Raw genomic sequence first — 25,556 nt, forward strand, 5'->3', positions numbered from 1 at the left:
AAATTTGTCAAATTTGGGAATTATTTGCTAAAACTCACCAAAACTTTAAAGAGGTATAACTTTTCATAAGACTGTTGGAACTCACTCAGTAATAAAACTATTTATTTATATCCTTGAAAAATAGTGCAGTTTTAATTTTGTAGTCTTGGAAGTCTTGCACATTCAAAGAAAATAGCTTACTTCCGCGTTGGAAAATATTAGCATATAAATGAGCTCAAAGGTAACAAACATGAACTAAAAGCCCCAAAACTCTCATGCTGTCATCAGAAGCACTAAATTGCAGGAACGGATGCTTACATGGCTGCCAGTGAACTCTTCATTTGCTCCTCCCATTCAAGGCAGAAATCAGGATACAGAGCGCAGGCCAACAGCACACAAGTGGGGTTTCATGGGTTCACACTGCTGCAACATTTGAGGGGCATGTGAGTGTGGGGGACAAGAAGCATACTGGCGGGTTTGTTTGTTAGCACCCCTGACATTTACCAGGCTAACAGAAAATGTCAGTGAATGCCAGATGTTAGCTCTGGTTATGATGCAGCTCTTGAAAAGCTTGAGCTATTGATCCATAGCCTCCCTCCCCTCACCCAATTTACATCTCCTCTCACCCTGCCCCTTCACCTGCCTTTTTTCTCTCTCCTCCTCCTCTCCCTCTCTTCACCTGTCAAAGATCAGAAGTCATAGGTCTGAATAATGGATCTTATGTACATACTGGCTGAAACAGTCAACATTTGCTCACATTCATGGCTTCTGCTGGCACCGCTCAAGGTGTGTTCAGGCATGAGAAGTGCAGTGTCTTACATTTCATACAATAATGCGAGATAAATTATGTATGTTAAGGGCTAGCGCTTTGAGCCCCACCTGAATCAGACAAGCCTCTAATGGAAAATCGGAGTTGACCTTCCCAGCTTTGACACACCATTTCACATTTTTTCACCCCCAGAGGGACGTTTTATTGCTCAGAGGTTGCTCTTTTATAAGTTTAGGAGATTTAATGGATTAGGATTCTTTTGTGTGTCAATTTTATCTTTAGACATTTCTCTTTAATTTGTGTTTTTATTGAAATCTGACGTGATTGCAAACTTTTGTGTGTCAGTGATGTCACACTTGTGTTTTGTGTTAATTTAAAGAAATAAATATTTTTTCATTCATCATTTAACGTTACATCACTCGCTCACCAATGTATCATCTGCAGTGAATGGGTGCCGTCAGAACATCTGATAAGATTTATAAGTCTTTTTATCAGTAGATGAGAGAATCAGGAGAAAAGTCTTCATTTGCTGATGATGTTATCTAATAAGTGTAGAAACAATTGAGATCTCATTTGTGATTTTTCTTTCCTGCGGACAGGCTTCTTCCCTGGAACATTTTGCGTCACCTTCAGTCAGCTGACTGAATTATTGAGCGATGAAATGAAGCTGAAACACTGAAACGCTGCATGGTTTGAGATCCTTTCCTTGTTGAGGAAAAACTGGGCAAGTAACACCATTCATCCTGTTGGCATTGTGACAGGTGAAACTCTGGTGAAACGTCCTGTTCACTTTGCATTTTTCAGATGCATGTGCAGTTTTGCCACTTGTCCCCTGAAATCTGATTCATGCAGTGAAGTGGTAAATGGGCTCTGTGCATGATGCATTCAGACATACAATGACAGCAGAGTCAAGCTCTTTTCAATAAATTGACAGCCTTTCACAAATACACATCATCTGTCTTCAGAGAAGTGCAAGCAAGCTCTCTTGTGTGTAGAAAACCTTCATATGCAGATCATTTTGCAAGTTAAGATTCATTTCTGAACATACAGTTGTGTACTTAATTTTTATTGTTATTTTGCCGTTTCTCTGTGTCTTATAAGATCTTGTTTTTATTGAATGCTCATCTTTAGACACCCATTGCTGCTTGCTCTTGGTCAGTTAACTTTAGTTTTTTGGATGTTTAGTCATTAGATATTGTTGGTTAATCATTGATTAGTTGTTTAGTTCTAAATTGTTGATCGGTTTTGTGTAATCAATGGCTAGTCTTGTTTACTCATTAGTTGTTGTTGATGAGTCTTGTTTAATCATAGTTTTTTGTTGGTTAGTCTTGTTTACTGACTGGTTGTTGTTGTTATCAGTCATCCTTTTTTATTTATGGATTGTTGTTGTTTATTTTTGTTTAGTCATTGGTTGTTGTTTATCAGTCTTGTTTAGCCAGATTGTTGTTTGTTATTCTTGTCTAGTCATTTATTGTTGTTGGTCAGTCTTGTTTAGTCAGATTGTTGTTTGTTATTCTTGTCTAGTCATTTATAGTTGTTGGTCAGTCTTGTTTAGCCAGATTGTTGTTTGTTATTCTTGTCTAGTCATTTATTGTTGTTGGTCAGTCTTGTTTAGTCAGATTGTTGTTTGTTATTCTTGTCTAGTCATTTATAGTTGTTGGTCAGTCTTGTTTAGCCAGATTGTTGTTTGTTATTCTTGTCTAGTCATTTATTGTTGTTGGTCAGTCTTGTTTAGTCAGATTGTTGTTTGTTATTCTTGTCTAGTCATTTATAGTTGTTGGTCAGTCTTGTTTAGTCAGATTGTTGTTGGTTATTCTTGTCTAGTCATTGGTTGTTGTTTATCAGTCTTGTTTAGTCAGATTGTTGTTGGTTATTCTTGTCTAGTCATTGGTTGTTGTTGATCACTCTTGTTTAGTCAGATTGTTGTTGGTTATTCTTGTCTAGTCATTGGTTGTTGTTTATCAGTCTTGTTTAGTCAGATTGTTGTTGGTTATTCTTGTCTAGTCATTGGTTGTTGTTGATCACTCTTGTTTAGTCAGATTGTTGTTGGTTATTCTTGTCTAGTCATTGGTTGTTGTTTATCAGTCTTGTTTAGTCAGATTGTTGTTTGTTATTCTTGTCTAGTCATTTATTGTTGTTGGTCAGTCTTGTTTAGTCAGATTGTTGTTGGTTATTCTTGTCTAGTCATTTATTGTTGTTGGTCAGTCTTGTTTAGCCAGATTGTTGTTTGTTATTCTTGTCTAGTCATTTATTGTTGTTGGTCAGTCTTGTTTAGTCAGATTGTTGTTGGTTATTCTTGTCTAGTCATTTATTGTTGTTTATCAGTCTTGTTTAGTCAGATTGTTGTTGGTTATTCTTGTCTAGTCATTGGTTGTTGTTGATCACTCTTGTTTAGTCAGATTGTTGTTTGTTATTCTTGTCTAGTCATTTATTGTTGTTGGTCAGTCTTGTTTAGTCAGATTGTTGTTGGTTATTCTTGTCTAGTCATTTGTTGTTGTTGGTCAGTCTTGTTTAGCCAGATTGTTGTTTGTTATTCTTGTCTAGTCATTTATAGTTGTTGGTCAGTCTTGTTTAGTCAGATTGTTGTTGGTTATTCTTGTCTAGTCATTGGTTGTTGTTGATCACTCTTGTTTAGTCAGATTGTTGTTTGTTATTCTTGTCTAGTCATTTATTGTTGTTGGTCAGTCTTGTTTAGTCAGATTGTTGTTGGTTATTCTTGTCTAGTCATTTATTGTTGTTGGTCAGTCTTGTTTAGCCAGATTGTTGTTTGTTATTCTTGTCTAGTCATTTATTGTTGTTGGTCAGTCTTGTTTAGTCAGATTGTTGTTGGTTATTCTTGTCTAGTCATTTATTGTTGTTGGTCATTCTTGTGTAGTCAGATTGTTGTTGGTTATTCTTGTCTAGTCATTGGTTGTTGTTGATCACTCTTGTTTAGTCAGATTGTTGGTTATTCTTGTCTTGTCATTTATAGTTGTTGGTCAGTCTTGTTTAGTCAGATTGTTGTTGGTTATTCTTGCTTAATCATTTGTTGTTGTTCATTTAGTCTTCTTATTAAGTATTTAATACCCCAACAGGATATTTATATAGCCCTCACAATGCCTTTGTTTATTAAATGTACATTTTGTTCTTTCCTGTTTTGGGAATCTTTTACATTTATGTTTAGAGTCTAGTCGAGGTCTGCTTTTTTATGGTTTTTAGTTACTACTTTCAGATTCTCAGTAACACTGTATGTTGGTCTTCAGTTTCATCTTAACATCAGTTTGTTATACAAACACTGACTGTGTGGACACAGCTTGAGGGGATTTATAGGCATACAATCCTCAGATAATGTTAAAAAAAAAAGAGAGAAAAACACTTGCAACTTTTTGTGCTTAGATGTGTTGCAGCACAGGCTGTTTAGAAGAATTTACTTTCACAAAGAAACATAATGTGCTTTGCCGGTGCGCACAAGAATGTCTTTTTGTTGCTGTTGTTAGTTATGTTTGCCACCAAACGTTACTCCTACTTTTACATAATTACCGGCTCCTGTTGAAGCCATTAAGCTTTGCAACGAATGCAAAGATGATTATAGTTGTAATTAGCTTCATGAGAGCAGCGAGCAGCAGAGAGAGATTACGCTCCATTCAAAATACATTCCGGTGAACGATTCTAAATCTAAAGGCACACTTTAGCTTGCTATTCCCAAGAGTCATTGAGACAAGCTGGCATTTTCTGAAGAACCTGCAATTGTGCAAGATATAGTTACAGTATACAGTCCTCATAAGACAACTAGGCCTAAGAGAAAAACTGATGGACAGTCTCGACGGGACGTTAAAATGTTTATTGTTCTTTTTATTTTCTCAATATGTATTCCTGTTTTTCTTCAGAATCATTTCGTTTTTGATTAGATGTATACAATATAACTTCAAGAACGTCACCAAAAATGAATTTGAAAAACTATGGCTAGTTTATAATGTTCACCAATACTCAAACAGATTACAGGCTAATTTATATTGCTCACTAGCTATAGGCTAAATAGCTATTTTTGCAAGTTCAAGTTAACTTTCAATACATAAAATACCTGGTCACTACTAAGGAGATGAACATGAAAATGAGTTTCACACCAATTTAGGTTTTAAGGAGCAGAGAGCGTCTGTGAAACTATTGTGTGTGTGACTGTAGAGCAGCTGTAGCCATGTTCTGTGCTTAATGTGATGTAGTTCAGTAGTTGGTATGTAAACAGAGCGGGTGAGCTGCTCTCAGTGTATAAGTAGCTCCAAGCAGATGGCACAGTTATGGCAGCCAGAGAAGTGAAGTCACAGTAACTTCAAGCAGCAGCTGCCCCTTTCATCCTGATATAGGACCTGCTGCTGAGTTTTTACATTCAAAATCCATACCTGAAACAGTAAAAAGGAGATTTTGTAGATTTCAGTGTAATGTACGCAGCTTTCACAGCTCGGTGGTCCAGAGTGAGGTAGAGAGGAGGGAGACGGGGTGCACTTTTACAGACGGTGTGGATGAGTAAACCATGAAGAACATATTGGGTGAACAGAATGGAAAAAGCAAACATGAAAGAAACATAGAGCCGAGATGGCAGGAGATTATGCTCGTCAACATTGCTATGGACTGGAGCCAAGAAGGTGGGACGGCATCTGTGACTAACTTTGAAGTTTGTGCATAAATGTGTGTGTTTCCCAATAGTCCTTTCTGTGTACTGTGTGTTACACTGCTTTCTCTGTAACAAAGATTTGAAGTGCACAAAAATGCATGTCATTTCTATCCATGATTGAATCCTTAAATGTACAATTTGTAAGATATTTGCAGTAAAATATCTAAAAACCACTAGGCTAGTGTTATATATTTTGTCCATCTGATTACTATCCATATCTCTAATGTATCCAACTACTTGTAAATCATGAGAAAATTCCCATTCTAAACAGTGACACGGGGCAGTGCAGTCGCCTGTCAATGACGTTAGTTCCCCTTTGTTACCACCTTTACTGACGTAGAAACCACATGTCAACAGTGTCGTGGACAAATGCGGAAGTAGCTTCGCGACAAACTTCAACTAGAAAGAGATGCAGATCTCGCTTGTGTTTTACTCGACAGGTGAGTTGTTTTGATTTGTATCTTTACAGAAAACATATGCTATTATAACGATCAACAAGATTCATCCATAGGCTGATCGCGTCTTTGCATTGACTTTGTATGTAATCCACTCGCACAAATCGTTGAACTTGCGTTAAATCCATGATTTATCTTTCCGTCTGATTGATGGCTGTCAGCGGTATAGAAGACAACAAATCCCATAATTTCACGCTCCTTCTTAGCATCATCAAACCATGCGATTGTTATTGTTTTGGTAATGCGCCCTCTAGTGACAGATACAACCTGTACCTTTAATGCTTATATTTTCAAACAAGATTGATTAGATGATGTGTTTTGTAAAGAAGCCGTTACATCCTCAGAATGAAAAAATCCAAAGGTTGGCTTTAATTTTTTTCAATTTTGAATTTACTTCTTGCAGCTTTATGCAGCTTTATTTCCAACTCGATCTTATGGGAAAATGAAACTATTTTATTAGTTTGAATAATTTGAATTTGTTTGAATATGTACTTTTTTATTTTTTGAGAAAATGCATTAACGGTTACCCATAAATCTAACCCTCACTGGGCCTGATCATATTTAACACAAATTATGTTGTGTGAATTCATAAGTCCCCCTTAAATGTAAAATAGTTATGAATTGACATAAGAGTGTGTAATTTCTTATAACAGCAGATTTATATTTCTCAGTTGCAGCTTTATTTTGTAACTTTGACTTTGTATATTAGTTCTTTTTTCAGATGCCCATTATCTTTCACAGAGTGATTGCTAGTTGTTTTGCTTTCTACACAACAATTTAGAATACAAAAAAATTGAAATATATAATTTAAAAACAAGGATAAAACTACTATAATCAGATCAACAAACAATAGTATGACATTATTATGTTACATTAATCTGAATAATTAACTATATATACAAATATATAGCATATAAATTTATTTATTTGGTATGTGTAGACTATCACAAAAAAACAAGTGTGTTTTCTCAGGACAGCTATTTAATGATATTTGTAAGGTAGTAGGGACATTTTATGTGTAGTATTGAGAAAAAACAGCTTGAACCACCTTTAAGTAACTGAATGTCTGCAGATTTTACAGATTGTGTTTTACAGCCTGTTTTACATAAACGTGAAGTGAACCCTCTAGTGGTGTAGACATATCATTACACTTTTTTTTAGGAGGCAGTTTAATTTTCTCAGATACTGGGCCTGTGAGTCCTATTTACCTCCTGTTGGCCTCACAAGTCTCAGTCCTGTGTCATTATGGCGGAATGTAATCAGCTCATATGTTCTTAAAGTATCTCAGCTTCTCTCATGAAAGCTTCATAAATGAGCTTTGGGTAAGAAATGAGAGAGAAATGTTTGCCTTCCAATAAATATAGTGTGAATCCATGGTGTTGAGCTCTAGAAGATCATCCAAGTTCAAGATCACAGATAATCAATCCCTGACTGTCTCCATCCCTGCCTAGACAGACGCCCGTCGGCCACTGTCCCAAATGGTACATAGTGGTGTCTTTAACACAGGATGATAAGAGATAGGACAAGATTAGCAGTCTGTATGTTTGCTGGAATAACCATCCACTTCCAGTTATCACACACTACTGATTGCAAAACAAAACCACACAAAATATATCCTAATGAACATGTTAAGTGAATGTTTGGGAGCAAAAATAATATTTATGTAGAATATTTGTTATTATTATTATTAATTATTGCTCCACCAATGGAAATAGTTTCAAAAGAAGACACAGCATAATCAACTGTCGTGTCTCTGAGCAACACACAGTAGTGGTATTTTGTTCCAGAATGAAGCTGTGTTGTTAAATGAATCAGCTGAGTGACTGATTCAAATGACTCAATAACAAAGACAGTGACTGTGCCTGAAAGCTTTAGGCTGCTGACTTGTTAACTCATTGCCCTATCAGGCAATGACTTTGCAGGCAGACATTGCGCATGACTGATTTCAGACAGACTTCTGATCATGACGGTTTAATGATCTCCAACAAAATAGAGAGAGCTTTGGTAATAAATGTGAATACGTGTATATCTAATTATACTAATTTCTCCCTTAAATTACGGAAAAGGAAAAAGTTGGCTAAAAACATACATTTACACTAGTGCTGTCAAACGATTAATTGCGATTTATCATTTGACAGCACTAATTTACATACAAGTGGTCCACCAAACACACTTTTACTATGCATTTAACATTTTTCACTCAGTTGTCATGGAATAGAAACTCTTAGTATAAAAGATGTGAGATGATCATTGGATTCAGATGATTGTTGCCTTCCTACCTCTGTATTCTGCTTGCGGATGTGCCATTTCTCAGCTTTTATGAGCCCTTCTTTTTTTTCTAGCCTTAGCTATCTCAGTCACAAAACTTTGTGCAACAATGTGAGAAAACAGCAAAGTGCATTTTCACACTTCACCATTAGTGTAGTAGATTGTTACAAGAAAAGCTACACTACTAGGAGAACAGCTGAGATGCTGTCACACTTAAAAAAATATGTAAAAGTAGCACCATCACTACTTTTAATTCCTCCCCAACACAACACTGGTTTGAAGAATACAAATATACCACAAGGTCATAAACTCACAGAGGATGTATATCCATAATGAATGTGTGATATCAGTCTGATTATCTGATCCCTCCCCTTGTTTTGTGTTTCTCTGTTTCCCTTTTTCTTTACTGTCATTTTTATATCTGAAATGTAATCTGTAAAATTCCTTCTCTGTATATTCCAGCTTTATTCTATATCTTCTTTCCTTCTCTTCTGCATCTGCACCTCTGCAGGTACATCAGAACAATGTATCTAGGAATCCAGAGCCGCAGACAAAAGGAGAACCAGCGACGCTTCTACTGGGCCATGATGTACGAGTATGCCGATGTCAACATGCTCCGTCTATTGGAGACATTTCTGGAAAGTGCTCCACAGCTGGTTCTCCAGCTTTGCATCATGATCCAGAAGAACCGGGCAGAAACGCTGCAGTGTAAGGAGTGCCCCTAGGCTCTGTACTGAGACCACTGAAATTTTGAACAGAACTGCTTATGTGTGTCAATGATGAATGTTTTTGGATGTATCATTTTCACTGGGATAACCCTGAAACCTTGGCAAGAAGAATGTGACACAATTTATAACCTTCAGAAGATATATTTACTCATGAATTAATATTTTGTGATTTTGGTGTAGCACAATGCAATTATAGGTTAATAATTTCAGTAGTGAGAGTTGTTCCAAATTGATTGTTGGTGATTTGTCACATGCATTGCATGCTCTAGCAACATCCCCTGATTAGAAATGCTACTGGAAATGTACCTTTAATTTTTTATGAGTGCAACTCAAGGCTCTGTAACAACATGATTCATGGCCAAAATTTGCAGTTAGGTTAGCTTTTCAAGTGACAATAGTATATGGCCAACTGGATCTCTCAGCTTTGTGTTGTATTAATTTATCAACACATCCAACAACCCTCTTAATCTTTCAGAAAACCAGACACATCATGGAAAATTTATACTGTGCATCTGGAAAAAAAAGGCTGAGTTGTGGATGATTCTGAGAATAAGGCCCTCCCTGGCTGAGACTTTTGAAATGATCAACTGTGTTTGTGGGGAGCCTGTTTTTTCTGCTGTGCAGCAGATAATCTGAGCCGTAAGACCATTTCTTACGTTTGAGGTGACAGCACTGCCAGCCGTGCAGATGCCTTTATGAACATGAAGTCTGAGCTCAGCAGAATGAATGATAAACGTCTTATATAGAACAAGAAAGAGGTGTGTTTTGGAAAATGGCTGCAACAAATGCTAGGCAGGTGTTGTAGAAATGATAAGACAATGATTGATGCTGTTTGTATGTGTTAGCATGCTTTTCATTAGCATTATTGGATGCAGACAGTTAATGTTATTCATCACAGTACATATATAATGCATTATGATTTTGTTCTTTTTTGACACACAGAAAATTTTCAAAGATTGCAGTTTGTTAGAATAACAGACAGATTAGAACCTGGACTTTGAAACACACTTTAATGTGTTCATTGTAGTCCTGATACTTGTCCATTTATCATGTAAAAATGAAAATTACACAATGATTTACTCACAATACAGTTACATTACAGTTACATTATTTACATTATTACATTACATGTTACATTATTTTTTAAAGATATTCATATAAATTGCAACTATAAACAAGCAATGGTTGCATAATGAATAAGAATAATTGTATGTCTCTCTGTTGTCCAGGTGTGTCAGCAGTCGCGTCTCTCCTCTCTCTTTCCTGGGTTCTGGCCTCGTACCACAAGCTTCTGCGTGATTCCCGCGACGACCAAAAGAGCATGAGCTACCGGGGAGCGCTGGTGCATCTTCTGTGGCGTTTCTTCACCATTTCTTCTCGGGCTCTATCTTTCGCCCTCTTTGCCTCAGTTTTCCACATCTACTTTGGCATTTTTGTGGTGCTGCACTGGTGTGCCATGGCCTTCTGGGTAATCCACGGAGGCACCGACTTCTGTATGTCCAAGTGGGAAGAGGTGCTATTCAACATGGTGGTAGGCGTGGTCTATGTCTTCTGCTGGTTTAACGTCAAGGAGGGAAGGACCCGATTCCGCATGGTGGTTTATTATTCGCTGGTGCTGGTGGAAAATACCATCCTTACTGCTCTGTGGTACACCTACAGAGACCCGGTCACTACCGACTCCTACGCTGCATCCGCCCTCTGCGGCGTCTTCCTGTGCTTTGCCTCCGGAGTGGCCTGTATGGTCCTCTACTACGGCGTCCTGCATCCCATGGGGCCCCGGCTGAGGGTGCTGGCAAGTTCCTGCTGTGCTGAGCTGCTCTGGGGCCTCCCCTTACCACCCGAGGCTGAGCCCATGGCTCCCACTCCGGGGCCTCGGGGCTCCCAAGCCACCCCGACCAGGGGGATGGCTTCAGGGGACTACAGCGAGCCGGAGGAGGCTGCCACAGACACTTGTCTACCAGTGTTCCAGGTGAGATCCACAGAGCCCACTGATGCGGCAGGTCGGCCCATCCCCCCCGAGGGGCCCCTCATCAAGATCGACATGCCCAGGAAGCGCTACCCAGCCTGGGATGCTCACTTTGTGGACCGACGTTTGCGGCGGACCATAAACATCCTCCAGTACATCAGCCCCAATGCGGTGGGCATCAGGTACAGGGATGGACCCCTCCTCTACGAGCTGCTCCAGTACGAGTCCTCCCTGTGAAGGTGTGCGATGACGCTCTTTCTTTTCTATCATGCCCTCTCTGGTTCTCCACTTCCCTTGGTGCTTTTTCTTCAGAGTTTTTATTTAGCTGTGCTCTGAAGCTATAAGAGTGCATCTAAAAGAGTCTAAATGGAGAATATTCATCATATATTTTGACTAACACAGTATAGAGTTGGAGAACAAATAGTCCGAAATACAACATTCCCTAGTTTGGGTTACTATGGTGTGAATGTTCAAATAATGTGTATGTTTGATGGTGTGTGTGGCCCTGTCGCCTCTGATGTGTATGATGGGAATGATGGAGGAACATAGTCTTTAGCATCCTCATTCTGATTTAGTTTTTACCATTTTGTGCCTACGTTTTTCCCAGGCAGTTGTGGTGACAACTGATCTTAAAGATGGCAAATGAGTTAATATTAGCTAGACACTAAAAAGCACATTTGATTGTCAAAAATAGCACATGATGACCCACTCCTTTTCTCCTTTGGTAAAGGGGGAAGAGGCTTGAAATTGTTGGGAAAGTGCACCAAAAAGGTACAATCACTTTTCAAATAAAATGCGATGATATGTAAAAATTGGTGTTAAATTTTGGTGACGGCCTACCATATTACACTGCCACCACTATTTTGATCATCAAGGGCCTTAATATTTTTCTTAACACTTGTTTTCATACTGAATCTCACTAGTGATGTGATAATCTTCAGCTCTGTAATCTGAGGGAGTTGAATATTTGAATTTTTTAAATATGGCCCACTATTTTTTTTAACCCATCTGTAGTATGTGAGAATGCACTTTATGACTGCTATGTCTAAAAAAATGGGACATATTTTCTTATATACACTACCGTTCAAAGGTTTGGGCTTAGTAAGGATGCATTAAATTGATCAAAAGTGACAGTAAACAGTACAACTTTTCTATTCTATTATTTAATCAAAGAATCCTAAAAAATGTATCATGGTTCCCACAAAAACTTTTAAACGGTAGTGCATATGATTATTATTTTTTATATATATGGCACACTGATATATTTAACCCATTTATATTACATGTGAGCAACTGATGAACGCTAGAAAGAATAAATAGGACATATTTCCTAAGTCCTTCCATAAATAAACACAAACACATAAAAAATAAACAACTATTTTGTCATATAATTTACAAAATGTGTTTAATGTGAATTTAACATGCAAATCCATTGGTTTTATTCAAGGAAAAATATTAAGTTATATGACTAAACAAACCATAATGAAATAGACTAGATCAAAGTTATTTTTGAGGGTTAGAGAAGTAACAATTGCTTGTTACCATTTTTACAATGTAATATTGAACAGAAATATTTGCAGTGTGTGGTGCTCAACTCTAACCTTTAGCACTCCTCCATCATTCCCTGTACAAAATTGCATTTTTCTCTCCACTTAAACCTTTTCTTCAGAAAAAGGATAATGGTTTCTTAAAAGGTGAAGAACCATGACACATTTACATGTGTTAATGGTATACCATTCGCATTCAAAATGTACTATACTCATTTTTGATAAAAGAAAAAGGTTCTTTATTTGAATTGTGCAATATTTTTTTGAAAATGTACTTTGAAATGTTTGGAGAAAAAGGTGTTGCTTTTGCCTGGAATTAGCTAAGTTTATACACCACCATCGAATGCATGCCAAGGTTGCACATATTGAAGATTGACTAGGTTGCCAGGTGCCAACCAACGAATGAGGGTTTCTAATGTGCAAGATTGAATTAAACATCCCATTTTCTGTTTTTCTTTTTTTTTCTGTATCCTATATATGGTGCACTTAGAACGAACCTGAGGGTTACCTCTACAAAAAGCCACTTGTTTACCTCCAATCCTGAGGTAATATTCCCCTGATTTCATCAATTCAGTTGAGAATGAATTGCTCTGTGAAGGCTGAGGTAATTTTATTTTTTTTCTATGCTTTGTTTAGCATCCAGGCGAGATAAATGCAGAAATTAACATGGGATGCCAAGTTTCACCGCATTTGGCTGCTACAAACCCCATTTGTGCCTGCTGAAATATTCCAAGCAGACTTCAGATCGGTTGTAGTTGACGATGTGGAGGGTTTGTTTTGCCAGGGATGGAAAAGAACATGAGGATAGAAAATAGCTATCAGTGAGTGTGTGTATTCAAGTGTGTGTATGCATGTGACTTTGGTTTGTAGGTCTTACCTCTTCAGCTCCATCCTTGGTTGCTGCTCTGACCCCTCCACCGCTCTCATGCGAGTGTTATTTTAGGATATTTGACTATGTTTCAAGATAACAACTTGGATTTACAGCCTGGCCAAAGGGAATGGGGGACGGGCAGGTGATTTCATGCAAGTCTCATTCCAAAACATCAATATACCGTAACCTTCGCAATATCAGGTTTTCAGTTTAAGCAAACGAACGCAACAGCTCCATTTCCTGTTCCCTGTTCCCTTCCAGTGCCTAAAAAGCCACCGATATTCCACTCCTGTAGGTGCTTGGCACATAAATGCATTGTTGTTTGCTGGGATATCACCAACCCTGTTAACACTATGACGTGTGCAACGACTACTCATTTTTACGGTTGCGTGACTCGGCTGCCTGGCATCCCATGATACGTTCATAGTCCAATTACAGAATCGGTAACCGCTAACGCACTTGAGGAAAGACAGTTCAGGTGATATTTTCAACTACACTGTGATATTTTCTTCTATTATTCCACTAGCATGATGTGTAGTGACCAACATTGCCACGTTTGATCAGATATAGGGGCGGGATTTGCAACAAATCCAAACCTGCACAGCATGCATATAATTCCCAATTGGTTCGTTTTAGATTACTGTCTTACTAGTCAAATGAGTTACGCATCAGATTTGTTTATGTTAAATTCATGCTGCCATTTGTAGACGTGGAGGGTGGGATGGGTATGTGGGACCAGTCTCTAATATCTGATTCTTTGTGGTGCCTTGTCTTTTTGGGTGCTTCTGTGCAGCCATGGCAGCCAGTGCAGCAAACAACAATGCCAGTGTCTCTGTCTCCATTCATATTTCACACTCAGTACTGTAACAAGCCAGTCAATTTTGTCCCGTACCCACTCAAAAAGTGCTCTCTAGGTAAATCTTTGCAAAACGAAATGATCTGCTTATTAAATTAACTTAAAGGCAATACTTAACATCTACTTGAATGTTGGGTTCCACACTTTTCCTGAAGATGAAATACACAGACCGGTTCCATTCGACTATTCTCAAGGGTTTTGTTTCTGATCGAATGCGAAAAAGGAATGAGATTTGGCTTGTGTGGGTACTAAATGACAGTTATGATGAAGTTAGCAATTTATTTAATGATTGTTAATGTACCTCTGTCTATGCCTTCCTCTGTCTTGCGAAACGAATGAGCTGTAGTGCCAACAAGTTAATCTTTCTCTCTGTCGTTTGTCTTGTGAACAAAAATGTCTAGCCAAATGGATTTATGCCTGCAAAAAAAAAGAAGAAAAAAAAGAAAAAATTTGTGTAGACCAATAAGAATAGAAAAAAAATGGGGGTACGTAAATATGGTGCTGACTGGATTGAATATTTTAACTAAAACCTGGGATGGCATTAGACACATTTTAAAGGCCTCTAGTGCTGAACCATCTTCAGACTGCTTCTACATCCTTTGGATTCTTAGCATGCCCGCAAAATGCATCCTATGGTGACCCCTCCAACACATGTGCATGTTTACTTCAATGAAACGCCCCACCCATCGCTCCTGGGTCCTCTACACGCTCATCCAGTCCAGTTCTGTACAGTGGTTCCGCAATGATCAGTATTGATATAGAGCCAAAAGTTCTGATGACGAAACAACCACAAAACGGTGCATTTTTGTTTCTTGACCTGGTGCTTCTCAACATATTCTAAAGGTGCTACCACGAATGTGGACCGCAGGACCCCTGTTGTGGCTCACTAAGCAAGGCCACCGTCCGATAGACCTGCCTCTTTAAGCTCACGGACTCTTTCCTCTCTGGAAGAACAAGCACCTCAACACAGTTTACAGCCAAACATTTCTCTTTGAAATATGGTGCCATTTATTATGTTTCAAGCTGTACAAAGAAGCATCGGTGCAGCAAATATGTTTCTTTTTTTACTTCTTCCCCGAATTTCTGGTTTATTTTTATGTATTTTAGTTTTAAAAAAATATGTTTAGGCGTTTAGAATCTGCACTAGGATTTCTCGTAAGAGAAAAAAAGATGAAAATGCATCATTTTGACATTCATCTATACAGGCCTAAAAGTACTACTGGTAAAAAAGGGATCGCTAAACATATAGAAAGTGATTGCTGTGTTGTATATTCCTGTCATCTCTATGTCTTAAACCTATGTGTATTTCTTCTGTTATTGTAGATCTGGCTGTATATTTTGTTGGAAATGATCTTATTAATGATTATGGTTATCAGATGAATTGCTGCTGATTTTAGAGTTGTTATCCATGCTGTTGGACACGGGTAAATTACCTGTAAAACAGATTGTGTTAGATCGTCATTGTATTTCTCACACGGGCTGTTAAAGAAAGAGGGCACAAAGTTAAGCAAATGATTTGCTACTATCTGTAAAACATTTCTTTTTTTTCATAACTGACTGTACTTATTACTTATGTTGAGAAAAAAAAAAAGATTTATTTGATGTTGTCAAATACAAATGAAAGTGAATAGTTTTGTTTGGTTGCCATTATTTGAGAACAAACCTGATGTCTGGTAATGCATTAGACCTTATTTTTTGGGGAAAAATATTACTAATAATGACAACATATGGTGCTACGGTTGATTTTGTAAACTTTGGTTTTTTAGGTGAAAAAGGGAATATCATACTAACAAAAAAGAATATGTTGAGCCTTACTGTAGATCTATATATGAGACTGTTCATCACTGAAGAATGGAAAAATAAGTATAGTATTTGAAAGTGAGTACATATATATACAAAACTGTATGCTTTATGTTTATGCAGAATTTGCCCAATGACAGATCAAAGTGGTTATATACTAATGTATATGTTCAGATGTGTATGTGAATGTATACTGATATGATAGAGATAGATTTCCCAGAGTAACAAATTGTTGTTTAATAAAGATATTACATTATTATAATTCATTTTTATCCTCAATCGAATTTATGAAACACTAATGTATTCACAGTTTATAACTTGTTCATATATCCAAGCATGTAACCACATTCAGGGCTGGGGGGATCTGATTAACAATAGAACTATTTCACTTTGGTGGCGGTTACAACAGATGAAATATCAATAGTCTAAAATAGCTAATTTAGTAAATCCATAAACAAAGACAAATGAAAACGAAGGAACAGATTTAAATTAGAAGTAGGCTATGTTAGCTACATTATATGTTCAAAATAAGCATTCTGAGATGTTTGTGGTACTTTAATTCAGGTAAAGTGCTGTAATTATACGATTTAAGTCTTTTTGTAGTCTTTTTCAGAGTTTGCTGAGGCCCTCTAGTGGGCCCCAGTCCCCTCTTTAAAGAACCACTGTACTAGAACTTATTACTATTACTTACGATTAAATGCTAAATCTAAAACATACTAAACTGACGCGAATCTTTCATTTTCATGGGTTATGAATAAGACCATTTAGTTTGTAGTTTAATATGTACTTATGAGGTTTCTATTTCTCCCGCAAAGCACTGTGGGTAGACGTCCTACGCCCAAAATGGCGGCAGGATTGAAAAGTTTGTTGCTGTTTTTGTTTTATTTTATGACATCTTATAGGTCTCTGTCCCCCTCTGAATATATCCCTACTTTTTAATCACGGTTGAGAAGGTTAGTCGTTTGTCTGGAGCGGTGTTTTGTTTAGTTCGGATCGGTAGCGCGCCTCCGTGGAAGTGTTTGAGGCAGATGACACTGAACTCGTGCACATCACTGCGTCTAATACAATTAAAATGAAGAGCATTTCTACATAGAGATGGAGGATGACGTAAAGAAAGTAAAAAAGGTAAGCAAAAATCTTGAAAGTTTACTCGCATGATCCACAAACTGGTTAGTACGTTAGATGTGTTGGCCTAACCACAGATAAACAGCTGTTTTAGCTCTTTTCAGACTCATAAAACACCCTCATTTTATTCTTCACACTGGTGATATTTAGAGGAGTCTCTGTGTGTTTGTCGTTACTTTAGTAACGTTAGGGGAACTGCTGGTGGTTTACGTAAGGCGCATCACCCAAAATAACCTGAGAATCTCAGCGTGTGACTCATGTAATTGTTACATTTCGGTCTCTTGTCATTTTCTTCTGGAATTCTTTATGGCATTTAGTGTTTCAGAGATTTACAGAGACCCCTATGGTCCCGTAGAAAAACAATTGAGATGCGATCATCTGTACCTGCGTTTTCTAATCTGTACTGTCTATTTATAAAGAAAAACAACAACAACTAAAACAATTAGTAGCAGAAGAACAATCAAAGATTCATAAACTACAGCCATAGTATCGCAGCATTGTCCAACAAAATTGTATACATGCATATATGTATCTATATAGCATGCATGTATACAATATTTTATACATAATATTAACAAAATAAATTGTTTAGAATCCTAAAAAAATACAAAATTTGTTTGTATGTATGTTTAACATATAAAAATGTAAATTATTATTATTACTATTAATGATTGCATCTACATTTTAGCTGTGAGCATGTTTATTAATTGTGGGAATGGCTCTACAAATCTGTGTTTGTGATATTATTTTTTTTATTTTTTTATTTATTTTTTTGAGTACAGCTTCAAAATTAAGCCAGGGTACAGTTGGCACATTATTTTAGCATTAATTGCTCAAATCAAATGATCAGACCTTAAAAGTCTCCCCTTTGACCCTATATTGAGTCTGTGTACTCCTCTGTCCGATGATGAAGTTAACAGGGCTGCAGGAACACATTATCTGATGTGAGGACTTGCAGGATCACACACAGGGTTCTTCTGACGTGAGGTTTCCTGTCAGATCAGTGTTTTTGTAGGGGAGGTGTTTCTGTGCCAAGCTCAGACTTGGGTTGGGTTCTCCAAAGATTGAGACAGGAAGTGACGCCCCCTGTGTCTGCTTCTTAACCACCGCTGTGCTGCAGATGCTTGCTTTCCCTCAGTTAAAGCAAATGATGATTAATAGACGCAGTAGAATGATGTGTAATCTTTCAACGGTCAGGCTGTCAGTCGTTATTAATGCAGCTATGTGTTAATGAATGTTTTGGTAGTCTGATTCAGCAGAGAGAATCAGTTTCCTCAAGTGACCACAGGTTGGAGGCATTGAGTCGTTTACTGTCAAAATCAGTGTGCAATTTATTTTATATTAGTAATATTTTTTATTGTGATTGCTTGTTAAACAGAGGCATTTGTAAAACCTGAAATAAATAACCTTGAATTTAAAGCAATAAAATCTTTTTATATAATCTACCATTCAAATAGTTTAATATTGGTGAGATATATATATATATATATATATATATATATATATATATATATATATATATATATATATATATATATATATATATATAATATATATTTTCAATTTAAACTAACTGACTGTTCAAATGGTCTTTAAATGTGTACACTTTAAGAATTTACTTTTGGAGCCAAACTGAAATGACAGTATCTCTGTGACTGAAGGATATAGGGCCTTAAAAATGAAGATGCCAAAAGCAATGTTTTTAAGACCCAATGTGTGAAAGGTCATTAAGATATATTTAATACTTATTGAGTTACAGGCATGTGAACTTTGCAGCAAAAACTTGAAAAATGCCTTTTCCCTATTTTTGAAGGATCACCATTGGCACATAATGCAACAAATATTGCTGAAGTCAACAGATTTTACTAATAAACCAGACAATCTCTAAAAAAAAATATTGTTCTACTCTGTAAATATACATTGACAATATTTAAATTTTTATCTTTCTTCAGAAAAATCAATTGACAGATCAAAAATTTTAGCTTCTGAAATTAAAATTTTACATTTTAAGTGCCATGACTCAAATGTCTTTACTGTCACCTTTGATCAATTTAATAAATCATTGCTGAATTGAATAAAGTAATAATTTCTTTTAAATAATCTTACTGGCACCAAACCTTTGAAGGCTATTTCTGTTAAATCCAGGTGAGGATCACCTGTACACCTTGTTTTCTGAAATTTCAGAAGGACACGAGCTCATGAAATGTTGATGTTCCTTAGCGTCTCCTTGCTTGACTGTTCAATAATTTAGTATGCAAAAGAATTAGGCTTGTCTGAGACCGAATATATCATAGATTCATTGCTCATACACGAAAACCTCTAATATTATGAGTTAGCTTTGATATACTTGGCTCCATGGGATGGTTTTCAATACTTTATATCAGGACACCTGCACCTTGTTCAGGACAAAGACTCCTTGGTGAATATATAAAATGGAGCAAACCCCCCAAATTAAATATTGTATAGAAGTAGATTTGCATTTTAGGCCAGGCCTATAATAAAATGTTATAGTACAATATTAATGAATAATTAATAGTGTGAAAAAATTATATTTATTTATTATCTATAGATAATAACACACATAGATGTGCATTATAATTTTACTAAATTCAATATAATGTGTGATTGGACTGATCTTGAACAACTTGAACAGACCTCTAGACTGTTTGTGTTGTTGTACTCGAAGTGGTTTAATTATTTTTGTTAGGCCAAGTTCATCTTTTAATTACATCCCACCTAGCCCTGTATTTAGCACCTTCTAGTGTGACACAACTGAAGTCCTGTTAACTCAAAGCAGTTATTTAAACAGAATGAAATTATTGGAGATCATTTTATAGAAGGACTGCAGTTTCTACAACCTTTTTTATACTTTGTTTGGGTGTTTAATCACAGGAAATGGTGGTTTCTGTTCTTCCTGATTGCATGAACTATAGCTTAAGTTTGTGTTTGAGGACGCGTGTGTGTCATGGGGTGTGGTTTCTTTTGCTGCTTTGAGGGAGTTAGCCCTCATTTGTCACAAGCCACATGCAACCTGTTTTGAGAGCAGAGCGCAACTGACGGTTGCATAGGACAACTGTTGTGCGCCGCCAGTTTCCATTGTGCTGTCGAAGTGACTGATCATGGAGACAGAGGTAGGGCTCGCAGAACTCTTGCTTCTATTTCTTAAATGTAATTTTAAACTTTCAGTCCACCTCTAGGTTTCAGCCTTAACTACTTCCAAGAGCTTAGAGACTTTTATTTTGGATAGCAAGCTGACATTAGTGGTTAAGTTTACCACAGAGTAAGTAGCATTCTTTTTCCATGAATGTCGATCTCATTATGCTTCGCAAAGGTATAGGGTTTCATAAAAGCCCTCAAGCCAATGTACTGCTGAGACTAGTTGATTGTGGTGTTGTTTTTAAGCCAGTGGTACATTTGAAGGGTAAGGACAGAGTGTTAATGCATCTATTTTGCTGATTTATGTTGAATGTTTTATAATAAACTTCTTTCTCATTAAATTTGATTCAGAGTAACTTAATTCAGAATAAAATTGATTCAGTATAACCTTCACTTCCATGGAGGTTGATGTATTTAAAGACTTGGGATTGTTGTAATAGTTGCCCCATCAGTCCAGAACACAGAATTCAAAGATGTCGTCAGTTTGAAGTGAATCAGAAAGGCATCAGCAAGAAACATTTTGGTCCAGCTAGCCACTGACCAAACTCATAAAATTATGGTCTCACTGAAAAAGCTCTTGTGTTTTTTAATTCCTCTGGTTGAGATGTGATTTCCTTTCTCTCTCTCTCTCTCTCTCTCTCTCTTTCTTTCTTCAGCCAGGTATTGTGTCTCCGTTCAAGCGGGTGTTTCTGAAAGGAGAGAAGGTGAGAGATAAGAAGACTCTAGAGAAGTCCACTGAGCGTAGGGCCCTCCACACCTTCTCCCTCTCTCTCCCAGATCACCGTATCGACCCAGACATTCTGCTCAATGACTACATTGAGAAGGAAGTTAAGGTATTACTCACATTCTTATTTGTGCTATTGTATTATGTGCTCATTTTCCCATTTTGTTTGGGGGAGAAAACCCTTCCCAAATCTTTTGCTTTTGCCATCAAAGGCAGTGTCTCCAATTAAAGTTAAAAGCATGTAAAAGAGTCAACCCTCAGTTATCATAATATTCTTCTTTTGAATTCAAGCTCTGCATTTGAAAGTGTTTGCCACAAGCTCTTCACAGGATCCCATATTGCAGCAAGTTGTTATTTTTACAAAACCTTTACCTAATCAACCTAAGGCATTCCTCAGGGTTCGATACTTGGTCCGGTTTTATTTTCAGTTTATGCATCTGTTTCAACAGATAACGAGGCACCATGGTTTCCACTGTTATGCTGATAATACCAACATTTATATCAACTCCTTTGATTTCTACCCTCCCTCCCTTAGTTTCCTAGGTAGCTAGTTAGGGGCTTCTATGGGTGGCAGGTTATTTAGCACTGCTGCTCCCAGATTCTAGAGCTCCTTAGACAAAAATAATAAAATAAAAGAACTTTGTAGTGCAGTCTCTGGTTGCATCCCTTTTCCCCTTATTTTTTCTTGCCATTTTTTTTTTATATATATTTTTTAATATAAATGTTTTTCATTATTTTTATTATTACTTTTGTAGTATCTGGGACAGCTGACCTCAGTTCCTGGATATCTGAATCCCTCCAGCCGCACAGAGGTTTTACAGCTTATTGACAATGCCAGGGTAAGAGTAATAGCCAATGACATTGTCTGTTCTGGAAGATAAATTCCTACATTGCTTCTCTAATGTGTTTTGCAGAAGTCTCATCAGTTGGCAGGGCAGCTGACATCAGAGCAGGATGCTGTTGTCAGTTTGTCGGCATACAATGTGAAGCTCATGTGGCGCGACGGAGAAGACATCATTCTCCGCGTACCCATTCATGACATCGCAGCTGTGTCCTACATCAGAGACGACTCACTCCACCTCGTGGTGCTAAAAACAGGTACGCAGTAATGTGGATGAACATTTACACCAAAAGTGCAACAGAACACGGAAATTGAAAAAAGATTCTAAGGATAATGTTTGAAAATAATTTTAGATTTTCTTACCATGGGGTATGATTTGCGTTTGTAGCTCGGGAGCCCGGAGGTTCTCCATGTCATAGTACAGAGATGTCAAAATCTCCCACTCTGAGCTCTCTTTCGGAGAGCGGCGCTGTGCTTGTGGAGGTCTGCTGCCTGCTTGTGCTGGCTGTCGACAATAAGGTTGGATTCTGAAATAAGTGACAGACAAGTTTAGAAAAACTACTGCTATTGTAAAGGCAGCAGTGGTTTGATTATCATGAGCTCTGGTTTTGCAGGCTGCAGCAGAGGAGCTGTGTCTTCTACTTAGTCAAGTCTTCCAGATCGTCTACACTGAGTCCACCATTGACTTCCTGGACAGGGCCATCTTTGATGGAGCCACAACACCCATCAGGCATCTCTCGATCTGCAGCGGTGAGTAGGCAAGAGCTTACTGAGCTTAATGGCAAGATCATTTTGGGATTTCCCAGTAAATTTGTACTTGCCCAAAACCACAGACCACAGTCAGTTTCACATCACTATTTCAACTTGGGGGTGATTTATTGGAATCATATTTATGCTTCATGAAGCTTAGGCTGTTAATATCACCCTGACTTGAAATATTTCTAAATACTTTTTTTTTCCCAATAAAAGAGGACTCCTCAAGCAAAGATGTCAAAGAAGTGTTTGAGGCCGAGGCGAGCACATTGTGAGTATCGCTTCAACCGACCTCTGCAGTAATGTGCCATTTTATCTCTCGAATTGAGCAGTCATTGTGTTTTTGTCCAATCTCAGTACTTTCCAAAGCTCTCTAGAGGCGGGACACTCCTCTAGCCCCTCCCCAGCCTCACCACAAACCATAACAGCCAGTGAGAGTGAACTAAGCACAACAGCTGCTGAGCTTTTACAAGACTACATGACCACAGTGAGTGTTTGTGTGGTAGAGTGCAGTGTATAAAAATACATTTGAATGTCTGTTGTTAAAGTCTGTAATTCGTCTTTGCATATATAAATGATCCCATCATGCGTTTCGGGTTTCAGTTTTTACACTGCTTTCCTGTCATCCTCTGCTATAGTTGAGGACAAAGCTGTCATCTCAGGAGATCCAGCAGTTTGCCACACTGTTACGTGAGTACAGAAACGGAGCCTCCATCCATGAGTTCTGCATCAACCTGCGTCAGCTTTACGGAGACAGCAGGAAGTTCCTCCTCCTGGGTTAGTTACATGTTGGGATGTTAAATTTGTTTAAACATAGCTGTTTTTTAATGGATTACTCGTTGCTCAATGACTTTATATGCAAAACTTTAACATTATTTGCATCATGTCGATGCAGAGTTGTTGTTGTTTACTAAAACTATTATTTGCTTTCATTAATTGAAATAAAAAATATTAACAACATACCTGCAAACTAGTAGCTTTTGTCGCAAAGGTCATATTCCGAACTATGTCACCTTTTTGACCTTTTGTGAATTTGTTGGTATTTAATAAACAATTAAATAAAATTAAACCAAAATAAAAATAAATTAAATATACATAGAAATAAAAAACAATGAATGTAAAAAAATTACTTGCACACACACACACACACACATGGTACATCAGACTTCACATTTGTTCATAGGTCATTATGTTGATACATTCCCTTCTGTTTTCTCCTCTCCAGGACTGCGGCCTTTCATTCCTGAGAAGGACAGCCAGCACTTTGAGAACTTTTTGGAAACCATCGGCGTGAAGGATGGCCGCGGCATCATAACGGACAGCTTTGGACGTTACAAACGCACGACAAGCTCTGCGTCAGACTCCACCACTAATGGAAACGGTGCCGCAGGTGGATCGGATGAAGGAACGCCCACCTCTGAGGGCGACGAATGGGACCGCATGATTTCAGACATAAGCAATGACATTGAAGCGTTAGGAAGCAGTATGGACCAGGACGGCGTGTCGTCTTGATGTCACAGCACTGGGTCAGTGACTCGCAGTGTGCTTTAGCCAATCGCCTCTTGAGATCATCACGCGGGGCTTTGGCCCTTATTGCTGTCCATTCAATCTGACAATGCTGGAGTTTGGATACCACTTCCTGGCCATCATCCTTATTTTTATATGTTGTGCCATATTAACACAACCAGAGTTTACTGATTTTGATTTTCAAGACCTGTGACAGAAGAATTGTGTATTGCTGTGGACAGCAGTTGTGTTCTTCTGGGATGTTTATTGGCAGTATCTGCTACCACTAATGAGAAACCTTGTTGCTGGTAGATATTGCTCTTTCACACTGATCTGCATGAAAGCTTATTTCTACCAAGAATAAATAATACCTTTTATTTTACAGTTCTGACTTTTTCCTTATATTTCTGAGAAATTCTCAGATTTGCGAGATATAAACTTGAAATTCTGAGGAAAAACTTCAGAATTGAAAGAATTTATAACTTAATGTAAAAGATTGTAGTCACTTGTTTTATTCGAAAAATAAAGGTAATTGTGCCTTTTTATTCCATAGTTCAGACTTTTACAGCAAATGCAAGTTAACCTCTTGCTTCTGACTTTATCAGAATTGTGAAAAATCTAAATTGAGTTTATATCTCTCAAGTCAATTGCAAGATGTTAAATTACATAAACTTTGGTTTATTAGTCAGTTGTGAGAATGCTCAGAATTATAAGTTAAAAAGTAACCCTTTACAAAAAAAATTATGAGTTTCCCTCAATTTTTCTCAGCTGTGTTTGTCTCGCAGTTGAGATTATATCTTGAAATTCTGACTTCCATGAAAAAAGGGAGCAAAGTACTGGATAACTCATTCGGACAAAAAAATTAATTGCAAGTTTTAAAAACTCAACTGTTACCTTTACCAATTACCTTTATTTATATAAAAAAAAATAACTTTTTATCTCAGTATCATGTTTATATCTCGCAGTTTATATCTTGCAATTCTGATTTAACTGACGGAGAAGTCAATATTATGAGACCACTTGTGTCTCACTGAATGCGTCTTCTGATCAGTGTGAAGGTGCACTTCCTAAAGCGTGATCTGCATTGCCTTATGTGTGTTGATGGACCTGATGGACATGAGGTGCAGTATATTTCTCCTGCACTGAAGTGCCAATCAAAACTTGACCCTTTTACAGCCTCAAATATTAACTGGTCATTGTTCTTGTGACACGTTTTTCCTCTAACATATATTTTTTACTTCTTTTAAATTTCATCAAACCGAGTTATTATCATGTGGGTTTCTTCAGGTAGGAAATGTAGCATTATATATTTCTGGTTTTGACTGAAAACCTGGAAAATCTGGATATTAGACAAAGTCAATTTTCTGGCTGATCGAGAATGCAATATTCAGTGCACTGCATTACACTCATGTCCTGTCGTTCATTGTATCTCCTCAAGAGTTTTCAGTAATCTAACATTGTGCCTTTGCAGATTCACTGATTGTATCATCCGACATGGATGCAAGTAATGTTCTGTAATCTGTACAGAATGTGACTGAAGTATGAATTAAAAAAAAGTGCAGCA

General features: G+C 37.4%; 2 protein-coding genes across 3 annotated transcripts in view; both read left to right on the forward strand.

The window, feature by feature from the left end:
- The window catches only part of LOC127984494 (XK-related protein 6), a 52,264-nt gene extending 36,115 nt beyond the window's left edge, over positions 1 to 16,149 (forward strand). Inside the window, exons 2-3 of the mRNA XM_052587152.1 lie at positions 8,631 to 8,827; positions 10,077 to 16,149. Of these exons, the coding sequence (XP_052443112.1) occupies positions 8,631 to 8,827; positions 10,077 to 11,050 (1,171 nt within the window). The 3' untranslated portion in view covers positions 11,051 to 16,149. The remainder of the gene's footprint in view (positions 1 to 8,630; positions 8,828 to 10,076) is intronic.
- A 559-nt stretch (positions 16,150 to 16,708) lies between these two features.
- Positions 16,709 to 25,556, forward strand: LOC127984401 (cerebral cavernous malformations protein 2 homolog). 2 transcript variants are annotated; one of them, XM_052587040.1, is made up of 10 exons: positions 16,709 to 17,012; positions 20,825 to 21,001; positions 21,648 to 21,731; positions 21,807 to 21,990; positions 22,122 to 22,252; positions 22,348 to 22,483; positions 22,703 to 22,757; positions 22,844 to 22,973; positions 23,125 to 23,263; positions 23,712 to 25,556. In XM_052587040.1, exons 1-10 carry the CDS (start codon positions 16,983 to 16,985, stop codon positions 23,996 to 23,998), a joined length of 1,353 nt encoding a protein of 450 aa, XP_052443000.1. In that variant the 5' UTR covers positions 16,709 to 16,982; the 3' UTR covers positions 23,999 to 25,556. The 2 variants fall into 2 exon arrangements, with proteins under 2 accessions (XP_052443000.1, XP_052443001.1); XM_052587041.1 differs by lacking the exon at positions 16,709 to 17,012 and adding an exon at positions 19,970 to 20,143.

Source organism: Carassius gibelio, chromosome B20, assembly GCF_023724105.1.
Source record: "Carassius gibelio isolate Cgi1373 ecotype wild population from Czech Republic chromosome B20, carGib1.2-hapl.c, whole genome shotgun sequence".
Taxonomy (NCBI): Eukaryota; Metazoa; Chordata; class Actinopteri; order Cypriniformes; family Cyprinidae; genus Carassius; species Carassius gibelio.

Bases quoted from the DNA above. Each gene is read 5' to 3' on its own strand.
- LOC127984401 (XM_052587040.1), top strand. From the start codon at position 16,983: ATGGAGGATGACGTAAAGAAAGTAAAAAAG. The intron at 21,732-21,806 runs GTAAGAGTAATA...TGTGTTTTGCAG, and splicing joins AGCTTATTGACAATGCCAGG to AAGTCTCATCAGTTGGCAGG. The intron at 22,758-22,843 runs GTGAGTATCGCT...GTCCAATCTCAG, and splicing joins GAGGCCGAGGCGAGCACATT to TACTTTCCAAAGCTCTCTAG.